General features: G+C 48.4%; 1 protein-coding gene across 1 annotated transcript in view; it reads left to right on the top strand.

The window, feature by feature from the left end:
• The first annotated feature begins 2480 nt into the window (after positions 1-2480).
• Positions 2481-14079, top strand: part of Upb1 (beta-ureidopropionase 1) — a 33035-nt gene continuing 21436 nt past the window's right edge. The window contains exons 1-3 of the mRNA XM_059282053.1: positions 2481-2600; positions 9928-10099; positions 12151-12238. Of these exons, the coding sequence (XP_059138036.1) occupies positions 2497-2600; positions 9928-10099; positions 12151-12238 (364 nt within the window). The 5' untranslated portion in view covers positions 2481-2496. The remainder of the gene's footprint in view (positions 2601-9927; positions 10100-12150; positions 12239-14079) is intronic.

Raw genomic sequence — 14079 nt, 5'->3', positions numbered from 1 at the left:
AAAATATGTAATGACCACACCTGTCACATAGAATGGTCTTGAGTAGTTTGTCTTTAGCATGTTATTCGACTCATTAACAAGAGGAATGGTAGGGTGTTAAAACCAGACAAAGTAATTTACAGGTGAATGCAAAACTACTCAGTGCAATAAACCATTGCAGTTCCACTGGACAGAACTGATTGGCCTTGGCAACTCATCTCCAGCCCTACCCGTTCCCTACAAACTACACTTACAAAAAAAAAAAAAAAAAAAAAAATGTCTAAAGGCGATGGAAGGTGCAGGTAAGAGGTAGAGTGTTCTGGACAACACCTGCCCCTCCTCCCCTCCAAAGTCTTTCCTGACTAAAGACAAGCCTCCCTCCCCTCCCTGATACAGTCAGTCCCTTTCCTATGGCAGCTATGGTTTTTGTCATCACCTACAAGTCCGATGCACCACGATACCATCACCTATGGCACTAGATGAAGTTTCTCCACTCTCCTAAACACAAAGACTTCTAACCAGTCACTAACAAGATGTTGCTTTCAGGTGAGTAAGGCAGTGAACTCCAAAATGAAGCAAGCTGATCAAATGTCAGGTCCTCAAGTGGGAAGTAAGGAGCATCCAGGGCCGGCTCATTTCCTGTCCTTGCTCTAGACAGGGGTTTCTCTTTAACAAGACAGAGTTTAGCGTTGCAAGCGAGGCTGGAAGACAATTCATTAAACACTGGTCCTGAAGATACAGATGGCTACTGACCTTGAGGGATGCTAAGCCCAGTTCTTTGTTGTGAGCGACCATGTACTTTTGAGAGAGAGCCCACTGTGGGTGGTGCCATTCCTGGGCTGGTGGTCCTGGGTTCTATAAGAAAGCAGGCTGAGCAAGCCATAAGAGCAAGCCAGTAAGCAGCACTCCTCCATGGCCTCTGCATCAGCTCCTGCCTCCAGGTTCCTGCCCTGTTTGAGTTCCTGCCCTCACTGCTTTGGATAATGGGCTGTTATATGGAACTATGAGCAGAAATAAACCCTTTCCTCCCCAAGTTGCTTTTGGTCATGGTGTTTCATCACAACCCTACCGAAGACTAACACTAACCCAATGTAAATGCTATCTAAGCAACTGACACATTGTACTAGTTAGGGAATAATGCAAAGAAAAACATCTTTCAAAATGGGCACACCTTGGAGATTTTTGATCAAAGTTGGTTGAATATGCAGCTGTGGGACCTCCGTATGGAGGGACAGCTGTCTTTATCTCTACTTCAAATCACAGAGAAAAGGTAACCTTCGCCTGTCGTTATATGCTTTGTGAAGTCTCACACACACAGAGCTCTCCGTTTCTGGAAAAGGAAGACACTAGAAACTGTCAGAAAACATCAAAGCAGTGATAAAATGTGTGTATATATACATATATATATACATATATATGTGTATATATATGTATATATACATATACACACACACACATATATATATCTTAAGCCCACCCTCTCACGCCAGGGCCTGTAGCAAGGAGTGCTCTACCACTGAACTAAACTCCAGCAAGGCGGTAAAGTAGTCACAGGACTGCAGTTTCACAGATAAAGCGACAGATGACCCGGTGTAACAGGATGACTCCCCAGGCCACAGAACTAAATTAGGGTCTTGGGACTGCTTCCTCCACCTTTGCCTCGGGAGCAAACCTGGCTACGCTTGCTTTCGTAAGTCACAGGTTTGTAAGCGAACTCTTCTCCGGCTCCCAAGTGTGGTGCGTCTGTGGGTTACAGGGAACAGCAAGAGGGGCTTTTACCACTACCGCCTCGGAGAAGAGTCTAACGCAGCCGGCAAACGCCCACGTCTGCGCGTGTACCGCAGAAGGCAGAGATCCTGAAGCGGCACGGGAGTACAGAGGGAGAGTCCCCCCATTGGGATCCGGGATCCTGCAGTATTGACTGCAGGGAAGTGCCTGGGATACCAGACTCGCCGGACCTGTGGCTCAAAGGAAGCCTGAGGTCCGGCGTGGTTATAGCGCCAGGACTCTGGACTGGCCCCAGAAATACTCAGACACCAAGGTATTGCTTCTTGCCCACCTGTTCTGCGGACCAAGACCCAGGTCAAATGACCTCAGCCCAGGCCCTCCCGCTCACCGCCTATCAGAGATCTCTAGCTATACCTGAGGCCGGGAGAAGGGAGAGTTCGAGGGGTGAGGGCGAGCAAGAGAGAAGGAAGGAAGAGGACAGATGGGACACCCCGGCTAGGGCAAGCTGCCAGGGAAAGCCTCCAGCTGTGACCTACACTGGTCCAGAAGGCAAGTCTGGCCCTTGATGGAGAGCCAATGGGGCGGTTTCACTACGAAGGTCCTGAGCACGGATTGGCTGCCGTCAACAGAGGCATGAGGAGAGTGTCGTCTGCTCATGGACCCTCCCCCGAGTTGAGTCCAATACCATGCGGTTGGAGAGCTGCCAGGCTTCCACCGGCTTCTCCTCCCAATCCTGAGGCCAAGAGGCAGAACATTCCTGTGAGACACGAGAACCTGCAGCCTCTGGCCATGGCGGGACCCGAGTGGCAGTCCCTGGAGCAGTGTCTGGAAAAGCATCTGCCGCCTGATGATTTGGGCGAGGTGAAGCGAGTTCTCTACGGCAAGCAGACGAGGTCAGGGATGCAGCGGCTGAGTCTGGGGAGGGGGCAGGGATTGTAACCACCATGTGTGGACTTGGGGAGCAACGGGGAGGGCTTCTGGGCTGAGAATGGTGCTGTGGGGGCAGTGATAAAGAATCTTGCATAGGCCGTAGATCGAACTTGACGGGAGCCTTTAGGGGGTGACCCCTTACAAACTGCTTTACCGCCCCCTCCCCCACTACCAGGTGACACACACCTTATGTGGGACAAAATGGGAAAGAAAGGGAATTTGTCTCTTCAAGCTCTCTCCGTTAAGTTTACTGGCTTTGACCCAGATCCCAGCTTCCTCCCTGGAGGTCTGTCCAAGGCCTCCAACTAGGGTCCCTTGATCTCTCCTTCCTGCTGTGACCTAGCATCCTGGAGGTGGGGGCCTACTGAATCAAACCAGCTAAGAAGCTTCCCAACTGTCAAGAGAACTGGCAGCACAACTTTTCACACGGTGGGCAAGCTGGCAGTGGATCGCCAGACTTTTATTTTATTTTAGAGTGGTACCGTTGAGCATCTGGTATAACAGAGCTGGGGGAAAGATCCCATTTTGGACTTTCTTTTCGATCTATTTTTCTGGAGCAACCAGAAAGTTGTCTTTAAATGGACTGCGTCCTTGTCCCCTGTTTAAACCCTGGAAGGTGTTTTCTCAGCTGTTACAATAAACTGTAGACTCTGACCTTGCTAACATCTCTTTCCGCTTCCTTGCCTCCAGTGGCCTGATCAATCAATCCAGCCTGTTTGCTCCAGGACCTCTCCATGTGCCAATGACCTTGTCTTAGGACCTTGACCAGCCAAAGAGAACTGATGAAATCTGTAGTTCCTGGCAACCTTAGGGTTCTTGGGGGGGGGGGGCTCATCCACTAAATCTACCACAGCAAGTGGATGGTAGAACAGCTTCATTGGCATTTTTTTTTGGGGGGGGGGAACCAACTCTCCGTAAGCCATGAGGGGTTAGATGACCCCAAAATGCTCTACTTTCTACTGTATTTTCGAGACCAGTCAGTCATATGGGTGAGTGATGTGATAGCTCAGTGGCCTGCCCGGCATGCCAGAGGCCTGGGTTTTCACAGCCCCATATAAAACCACACAGCAACAGCAGCAAATTAGTCACGTGAGAAGTGTTAGAACTGAAACTCCCAAAGAAGGTTTTCTTAAACGAAACAAGGGGTATTCTGGCCTGGCTTCTTGGCATGGTAATTGCTTTGCTTTAAGGGTAAAGTGAGCATGTTATCGTGGAATTGATACCATTGGCATCAGAGGTAAAATTGAGGGGCATTATAAAGAAAGAAATGTTTCCCACAGAAGTGACTGGTACACATCCTGGGGAGTGGGGAGGCCAGGTCAAAGACTACTATGTGAGAGGTATTGTATTAGCATTTGGAGAACCTCAGAGTAGGGAAAAATAGTAATGGAGGCTAAAATGCTAACCAGTGCTTACCTGTGACTGCCAGACCCTGACCCTGGGGCTTGGCTCCCAGTAACTGAACACGGGCCTGCTCTTGTTTTTCCATTCTTTTCTTGGGTTCTGTTTCCCTGACAACCTTTCCATGTGTTATCTCTTAAGGTGTGACCATGCATGCTTAATTCTTATGCTCAAGTGAGGTTTGGCTATGAGCAGAAATTTCAACTGAAGATAGAAAATTATTCTATCTTTAAAATACTCAAAAGCTCCTCCTGCTTAAACTCTTGTTCCTTCTTCAGAGGCCAGTTTGTACACGGCTCCTTCCCCAAATCATCCTCTCTCCAGAATACTTGCTGTGCCCAACACATTGACAATGCTTATTAAATATTTGCCATGAAAGAGCTGCATGAGTGAGCGTTGCCCACACCAGACAGATGAGAGATCCCCAGAGAGCAGAACCAAGAAGGATCCATTAATCAATCCCTTCAACATTCGTTGCTCACTTATTTTTGCCTAGGACATTAGAGGGACTGTTAAGTGATACACGGGTTCCTGCCTTTGGTGGGGTGTTCTTTTTCTTTATTTTTCTTGCTGGTGTTGCTGAGACCCAAATTCAGAGTCTCCTGCATGCTGGGCAAGTGCTGAATGTGGCCACATGGACACCAAAATCTGACCAGACGCTTTAAGGCATTCCTGGGAACTTAAACGTTCGGAAACCCACTTTCTTGACTGTATTAAAGACTTCACAGGAGAAGTAAAACCTGGATGTTCAGAACGCTGCTTATAGAAATATTAAGGAATGATGTGAAGGACATCCACGAGGTTTCAGGAATATCATATTGAGCAGAATGGAGCCTTGGCAGCCAAAGCGGAACTCTTTAGTCAGCCATGATAGGGACGTCACCAAAAGACTGCCAACAACGTCACCTGGTAGAATTCCCTGGAAGCAGTAAACCATCTGTCATGACTACTTGATGAAAGGAAACTATTGGAGAAAACAAACTCACTGTCCAGCAGAAGTCATCAAAACAGGAGATCATACTCAGTGGAAATGGTAGGGTGCATGCAGCGTTATTGGGGCTTTAAGATTCAACTGCTTGATCACTTTGATTAGAAAAATATACCAGGTTCTTCATTTGCGACTGTTAATTTTAAAAGTCAAGTATGTGTTCAATAATGTATGTCATAGAAAAACATGATTTACTAAAAACAAATGACAAGAAGATATGGACACATTCAGTCTCCTGTAGGTATGCATGAGGTCTCAGGTGGAAATGTCAGTGGTTGTCTGCTGTGTGGCTGAGGGTCTCGCAGGGATCTCTGAGAGCTTGGGAACTGTGCTCCGATGGTCTTTCCAGAGGGAGAAACAGCAAGCACACCATGGAAAGAAAGCCTGGGAGGAATACCACATGTCAAAGAGGTCAGAGGAAGCAGAGAGTGTTGGGTAAGGCTGAGCAGGTGGTTGGACTCCAGCTTCAGATGGCACAGAGACGTCTGTTAGCTGTGACTCAAGGGATGAAAAGGCGGGGTGGTTCCTAAGATGTTAAATGGGAGCCAGAGAATGGGGCTAAAGAGGGTGACAGAGATAAAGGACCGAGATGAGGGTATGTGTGGAGGCTCCCTGATGAGGGGCGAGTGGGTGTGTATGTTTCACATACTCACCTTTTCCTGTTCTTTAAATGGGAGAGACCCAGTCACCACGAATGGCGAATGTGACGGGTCTGTGCATACTGGGAAGAATGTTCGAGCTGTGTATCATATGTTGTTTAGCAACAGGAGTGTGGTCATCCTTAGGTGACTTTGTGGTTGTGTCAACTTGACAAAGGGTACTTACACCAACCTAAATGCTGTAAACTCATCCTTTGTCATGGTACTTCTTCCTTCCTCCCTTCCTCTATCCCTTCCTTCCTCCCTTCCTCTATCCCTTCCTTCCCTCCCCTTCTCTCCTCTTCCCTCCTCTTCTTAAGATTTTTCTTTTGTGGAGCTAGGAATGGAATTCAGGAGGCTTGCCACATGCTAGATGGCCTAGTTTTCTTTCTTTTGCTGTGATAAAAATAATGACCCAAAACAACTCAGGGAGGAAAGGGTTAACTTCAGCTTACAGATCACAGTCCATCCTGAAGGGAACTCAAGGCAGGAACCTGGAGGCAGGAGCTGAAGCAGAGCCATGGAGGGGTGCTGCTTATTGGCTTGCTCCTCACAGCTTACTCAGCCTGCTTTCTTATAGACTCCAGGACCACCTGCCTAAGAGCGGCACCACCCACAGTGAGCTGGGCCCTCCCACATCAACCATTCATCAAGAAATTATCTCACAGATTTGCCTACAGGCCAACCTGATGGAGGCACTCCATCACTAGAGATTTCCTCTTCCTAGATATATCTAGATTTTTGCATCAAGCTGACAAAAGGCAGCCAGCAGCATAAGTAGGGACCACTGACCTAAACTGTAACCCTTTAACGTAGACACAGATGCCATCAAGAGGGATCATGAACATGAGATATTATGCTGCTGTTGGTACAATTCAGTGTCCTGCTTTATATTAGACATTGTGGTCCATTCTAATTTAAAAATGAAGCATTTACAGAAGCCAGTAACACAGTTACTGGCTATTATGATCAAGTGTTCTGTTCTGTACATAATTGTGTATGTTATGTTGGACTTGTATGTGGCTGGCTATACTGTGTGGGCTTATATCAGGATCACTACAAACACAGTAATGTCCTGACAACTTAGGATGTCATAAGGTGAAGGGACTCCACTAGAATCATAGGGGACTGGAGTCATCTATGCAGTCCCTCGCTGATAGAAAAGTCGTCATGCCCACATGCCTCTAAGCTCCCCAGCGACACAGGCCAGATGAAGAGCGGAGAGTGCAGGATGCTGCCTTTCCATTTGCCGTTCTGTGCCTCCTTGGGAGGACGCACAAAACCTTAGGAAGGCTCCCTTTGAGGTCTGGAGCTAAAGCTTGGAGAAGACTTATTTTTCCTTTTCTTCCCCCTACGCTGTGATGTGATTTCCCCTTCACAGTCGTGTTTCCTCTGTTACAAAGCTCGGCTTTAATCATCTAAAGAGCTAAAGGCAAAGGGCCACTGCAGGAAGAGAGGTGAAGTTCCCGAAGTGTGAGGTTGCTGAGAAAGCAGAAGCCTAGGGCCCCCAAGCCAGGTCTGCCTCCACCCTGGCAAGGAGGGAGGGACCCAGGTGTGTGTCTTAGAGCCAGGATGAGAAGTAATAAGCCTTCCTCCTTGAAGTGGGGTAAGGAGAGTTGAAATTCTTCACAGCAAGAGAGGCAGAAGAAAGCAAGTTCAGAAGTGGTTCTCAACCTGTGGGTCACGACCCCTTCAGGGTCACCTATCAGATATTTACATTACAATTCATAACAGTAGCAAAATCACAGTTATGAAGTAGCAATGAAGTGATTTTATGTTTGGGGGTCACCACAACATGGAGAACTGTATTAAAGGGTCGCAGCGTCAGGAAAGTTGAGAACCACTGAACTACAGGGACAGACAGCTGTATGCAGGGACAAGGCACCTGAATAAACTGGAGACTCATTTTCTGGGTCCCATTCCTTTGCGGACTATGGCTGATCAGTGCCCATCATGGTTTTTCTGAGCTTCAACATGATCCACTGGGTGGCTTTTTCAGAGAAATACATTGCCTCGCGGCACTAGAGATTCATTGGTAGGTTTCGAGTCTGGGGAGGGCCCGTTTCTGGATTTATAAATGGTGACTTCTCGTTCTGTGGATGTGTGGTCAAGAGGTAGGCCACACTGTCGTGGGCTTTAATAGAAGTGTTAATGCTATTTGTAGGGGATCTTCTCACCTCCTAGTCATATCCTAGAGCCTCTTAGAGGTTAGGATTTCAAAGGATGGTGGGGGCACATGTTCAGTCCGTTCATGGTGGCCGTGCGGTGTCCCGCAGACTCCTCCAAATCCAACCCTTGCCTCAAGTGTAGATTTGGAACTCTTGAATGCAAGCAGGGGAGGGAGGGAGGGAGGATTTCCAGCTTTGAACAGCAGGATGGCAGAGAGATCTTCCAGGTGGTAACCACAAAAATAGATGGGGTCACCAAGAAATTGCAGAACCCCAAAGCCAAAAGGCAGCTGACCAGCAGTAAGAAGCAACCTGACTCCCTCCCCTCAGGCCCAAGGGAATGAGTGTCTGCAGGGAGGGAGCCGGGAATGATCAAGTGTACCTGGGAAGGATCGAGTGCACAGTCTCATGGAAGGCAGAGGTGGGGGCAGCAGTGGACTCAGATGGAATTCAGGAAGGAAGGAAGGGAGATTAGCAAAGAAAGATGGTGGTGTTCAGAAGACAGGGAGCTCTGGGGTGTGGTAGAGAGAGATGTCCACCATCGAGCCAGGCTCCCTGCACCTGCCACCTTCCTGGACTGAGACCACAGGACGCTCTGGAAGGACAGCCTTTGGGAAACCAACACACAGAGCCTTCCTCCTTTTCCTCCCGTGGTGTGGGTGTCCACATGTCCTCGGTGGGTAGCTCCCGGGAAGCTGTGGGACCGTTTTCACCAGGGAAGGTTTCCCAGGGACCGAGACCCACAAGAGGGGCCCCTCCCCCCAAGGGTGGGAGGACTCCCTGAGGCAGTCACAGTGAGGGGAGGGAGGCCAGGTGTGGGCACCACAGCTATTTCTAACGTGCCAGAGGAAAGGAGCCTTGACTGTTTGAAAAGCAGGCTGATTGTCAGGGGCGGAACCCAACTCAGAGCTGTCAGGGAAAGCTCCTGGCAGGGGGTGGAGACAGGGGGCTCGGGCTGACAGGGCTGTGATTTTGAAAGAAATGTCTTTAAGAGAGTGACTTCAGGTAGGAGAGAAATAGTATTATTAGGTAATGCCTGTCAGGTTATTTTTTGATGTGTTCTTGCTATTTCATAATCATTTTGCCTTTAGATGGCAAGCCCTTCCTGGCCCTGGGCCATGAACTGTGCCCCTGGGGTTTTACCCCAGGCCTGGGCATGCAACAGGCATCAGGGGGTGTTTGCTGCCTGACCCGTTGTCTCTGTGGTAGAAGGTAAATAATCCTCTAGCAGCTAGTGATGAACACAAATGTGGGTAAGCATTCACACCTGCACCCTATCAAATGCACCCACCCAGCACCCATCCAGCACCCATCCAGTACCCACCCACCACCCACCCACCACCCATCCAGCACCCATCCAGTACCCACCCACCACCCACCCACCACCCATACAGCACCCATCCAGCATCCATCCAGTACCCACCCAGCACCCACCCAGCACTAGGCCTGGAACTGGCTGAAGGAGTTATCAGAGAACAAGGCTCTGGGCTGACTTCCTGAAACTCTGTTTCCTGAGGGGCAAATGAGTGCAGGGCCTCTTTTTTTTTTTTTTTTTTTAGCAGTTCCTGGCCCCTATCCAGCTGGTCTCCTGAGCCCCCTACCCTCTCTCTGGTAGCACAGCTGGCCCAAACCCTCTGATCCTGGTTCAAACACATTTTTTTGGAGCCAATTCCTTCCTATCTGTGCTGGCCGCTGGGACTGTAGTCCGTCCTGATCCTCTGTCATTCCAAACACCAGCCTGTTGATAGATAACACTTCCTCCCTATGCCAGACCTAGGCAGGCTTCCTCTGTGCTAGAGTCTCCCAGTTCGCCCAGTTCTCGGTCAGTGTGGTGTCTGTTCATATCCCAGTCTGACCGCTCTACAGGTCCCTGTACCGGAGTCTTTCCAAAAGAGATACTCCACAGCTCTTTATCCGATAAACAGCTACAGAGAGGTGGGGGGATTATTATCAGTGTTGGGTCTGACTCGGGGCTTCACACATGCTAAGCCCACCCTCTACATCTGATCCCCCTTCCCCAACCGGGGAGGAGGGTTGAGGTATAAGTATATCAGACTCTTCAAAATCTTCTTTCTCTTCTCTCCTGCCTTTTCAGGAATCTCGATCTGCCCAGAAAAGCTTTAGAAACGGCCTCAGAAAGAAACTTTGAACTGAAGGGCTACGCCTTTGGAGCAGCTGCGGAGCAGCAGAGATGCCCCCAGATCGTGCGGGTGGGGCTCGTGCAGAACAGAATCCCGCTCCCCACATCTGCTCCTGTGGCAGAACAGGTGTGGTCACAGTACACGTATCAACGGGGCTCTGGCTTGCCCAGCCTGGCTGGCTGTCCTGGGGGTCTGAGTTGCTTCTCTGTCCCTCTCCTTCCTTCAGTCTTGTCCCCAGCTCTTCTAGCTCTTCCTTTCCTCCTCTTACTCCTTGCTCATCTTTCTACCCACCCTTCAGTCACTTGTACCACTCCTGACCTGAAATTTCATTCACCAACTGAGAAAGTGCCCCTTTGACAGCTGGAGCTCGCTCCCCAGGATGCTTCCTGGCCCAAGGCCACCTCTGCCAGGACGCACTGACCAGTATCGTACCTGTGTTTTTCTGCTTCTCGTAAAGCCAGGAGCTCACTATGCAGAGAAATCTGTTTACCGAAAGTCCCACAGGTTGTGAGACTATGGTAGACATTCCTTTAGGATGGTATAGTTAATCGATGTGATAATATTTTACAGTTCTCTAAAGTACCATGTCAAGGGGCAAGTGGTTTATTTACATGGCTTTTTCACAGCTGTATTAAAAGAAAAGATTTTGCTGGAACTTTGGTGGCTTTTGTCCATGGCAGTAACCTCAGCACACTTGATCATTCTTAAGTATTCTGCAGGAAACCTGGGGTCACTTGAATTCCAGGTCAGACTGGTCCTACACTTGCATGTATATGGAAGAGAGCTGAAAGGACACGTGTGTGTGTGTGTGTGTGTGTGTGTGTGTGTGTGTGTGTGTGTGTGTGTGTGGTGGTAGTTAGTGGAGGAACAGCCCAGGGACTCAGCCTGCTAGGCAAGCACTATTGCACCGAGTTACATTCTCAGTTCTATGAAAAGATGACAGGGGTAAGGGGCATAAGTCAGCGACAGAGCATTCACTTGGTGTATGTGAGACTATAGGTTTGATCCCCAACACACACACACACACACACACACACACACACACACACACACACACACAATGTGATTCTCAGATTTATCTTTCTCCTTGAATTTATTGTTTGTGAACAAGCTTGTCATCTAGATTGTCAGGCATTGGGGGGGGGGACAGGGACATTCTGAGCCCCACTGTACCTAGAAGTCTACTTTGCATGTTGATGGCGCTGGGCAAATGTAGGTTCCCATGCCTGACAAGCTCACAGCCTCCAGTCAGGGAGGAGACTAAGGACAGGGGAAAGAATGAGCGTCTTAGGGTTGCAGCCGGCCCCCACCCCCCACCTTTTTTTTTTTTTTTAAACAAACATGTCTGATTATCTTCTGGGAACCAGACATTATGCTGAGGACACAAATGACAAGTATATTTTCTTCCTTCCCCCCAAGGAGCTTGAGGGTCCTCTGAGTGACAAAAGGCAGAGGAAAGATAGTACCACAGTAGGAACAGTACTGCCATTGGAGTGCCCACACAGAGCTGAGAGAGTTTGTAGAGGATGAGGTGGGATAAGGATGACATCATCTTCTGGAAGATGGATGTGTGTGTGTGTGTGTGTGTGTGTGTGTGTGTGTGTGTGTGTGGTGGCACACTCCTGGCTAAGAGCACGTCCCAGGAAATTTAAGTTTTCAACCAGCCAGAGAGCCAGATCTTACAGGATAGCGGAAGTGGTAGAGCAAGCCTGCTGAAACCTTGAAGGCAGGATGCTACAGAGTGGATAGCCCTGGATTCAGAGAGCAGCTGGCCTAGGGTATGGGAGGGGCGTGTGTGGAGGAGGTGCCCATGCATGGACACACCCCTGCCCTGCATACTGGAAGTACAGCCATACTGATTCACACCGTTCAGCAACACCATCAGAAAGACGCAGTTTCTCCATCACAGGGGGGGTAGGGTGAGGTGGGTTGGGGGATGGTATATGCAGGATGAAGGGTGGGGAGGGGCCCTAGTCCCTATTTTTGGGAGCCTGGAGCTGTTTCCCCTCCATCTATCTTACAGGTTTTAGTCTGACGAAAATAATAAACATTAACCCTTCCGCCCACTTCCGGGAGTGGCAGTTTGGATGTTCTGTCTGCAGAGGGGTAAATTCTTTGAAGTTGTTTCAACAATATAGGACTGAATATATTCTAATCCTTGCTTTTCAAATCGCCAGGTCTCTGCCCTCCACAAACGCATAGAGGATATTGTTGAGGTGGCTGCAATGTGTGGAGTTAATATCATTTGCTTCCAGGAAGCATGGAGTAAGTCTCTACCATGATTCTTTCTCGGCCACCTTTAACCTCTATGTGTTATCTCAAGAGTACCTGCTGCCTGCAGGTTTTGGTTTTTGTTTTTATCTCCTTTCTCTCTGCTTCTGTTGGTTTTCTTGTTTTTGTTTGTTTGTTTGGTGGTGGAGGTGGGGGGCTTGCTTTGTTTTGTTTTTTGAGACAGGGCTTCTCTGTGTAGCCCTGACTGTGCTGGAACTCATTCTGTAGACCAGGCTGGCCTCGAACTCACAGAGATTCGTCTGCCTCTGCCTCCTGAGTTCTGGGATTACAAGCTTGTGCCAGGATGGCTGGCCTAGACAATGTATTTAACAACACTAGAAACCAAGCAGCCGCTGTCTCCCTCCCTCCATCTGTCATCGTGGATCCAGGTGAAATCACCAGCAGCCAACACTGTTAGCCTTTTCTCTTTAGCCCCAGGGAATCACACCCTGGGCTATGAAGAGGCTCAGAACACGCTCACTGAGCACCATCCACAGCCTTCTCCTTGGTTTTTGTGAATTCCTTCCTCCTAGTCTCCTTCATCTCCTAATGGCAGCTCAGGGCCCTCTGGCTGCCCTCTTTATACAAAACTGAGTCTTCTGTTGTATACATTTTTGGTACTATGGACCTTTTCCTCATGTTATTTGTTATGTTTTAATAGACAGAGAAATAAAATGTTATTTTTGATAACGTGGTCTGTTATCAAAATAAAAATAAAAGTTAAGTGTTCTCCCAGAGATAATGCTTTTAACACTCAGTGGGTTCCTGGGGAATTTCCTTGGGTTCCTGAATTTTCAGTTTTTCAGGCACTTTTTTGTGATGTGTACATACAGGCACGCACATGCATGCACGTGTATGCAGCACATGGAGGTCACAGGACAGCCAGCAGGACTGGGCTCTCTCCCTCCAGCATGGGGGACCTGCAGGTTGAGCTCAGGTTGTCAGGCAAGCTCCTTTGTCCACTGACTCATCTCACCAGTCCCCTCATTTTTCAGTTTTGTATCATCTGTGCGCCCTTTACCCCAGAGCACACAACCGCCCTCTACACGTACACCTTCCCCGTCGCATTCCCGTTCAGGCTCTGCCAAGCCATTTTTCCCTGACTCACTTTGCTTCCCCCTAAAATTGGCGTTGTGTTCTACATACAAGTTCTGTCTTACACTTTCTATGTTTCTAAATCCCTTTAACCTGTTTAGACACGTTAAGTGGTCTATCAATTCCATCTAAGAAAGAATCCACAGGCTTCCGATTGCTTTGGTCTGAATTAGTTGCCCCCTCTGCTGGCCACTCAGAGAGAGCCTTCCTTCACTCTGAAGGAGCAGTCCTTTCTCTGCTTTTGACTTCCACTGCAGAATGGTTCCCCGAGCAGGAGCACATTCGAGAGAGGTAAGCCTCTTGATACCTGTGGGTGTGAAGATCTGTGTCTTTACGACTTGCCTAGTAGTTTGTATACATATCAAATTCTAGGTTAGAAATTTTTTCTCTTCGGAAGTTTGGATACCATATTCTATTGACCTCTAGCCTCTTTGAGTGCTTTTGACCGGCTCAAAGTTGCTTAGATTTATCTGCCAGTCATTGTCTTTGGTTTGCTTACTTTTCTCTGGAAGGTTGTAGGACTTTTGGCTTTGCTAATATTGCTACAGTTTTGTGAGAGTGTTCCGTTGTATGTACTCTTTTCAATCCATTATTCTACATGCTTAGGCCTTCACTATATATTCTTGTCTTTTTCTATGTTTCCTTGCATTCTTTTATTCTTTGCCAAAAAAAAAATTACAATCTTAGAGGGTTATTTTTGTTTGTTTATTTGTTTGTTTGTTTGTTTGTTTTTTGAGACA

Source organism: Peromyscus eremicus, chromosome 16_21 (assembly GCF_949786415.1).
Source record: "Peromyscus eremicus chromosome 16_21, PerEre_H2_v1, whole genome shotgun sequence".
Lineage (NCBI taxonomy): Eukaryota > Metazoa > Chordata > Mammalia > Rodentia > Cricetidae > Peromyscus > Peromyscus eremicus.
The sequence above is the reverse complement of the archived record's forward strand: the minus strand, read 5'-3'. Positions and strand labels throughout refer to the sequence as shown.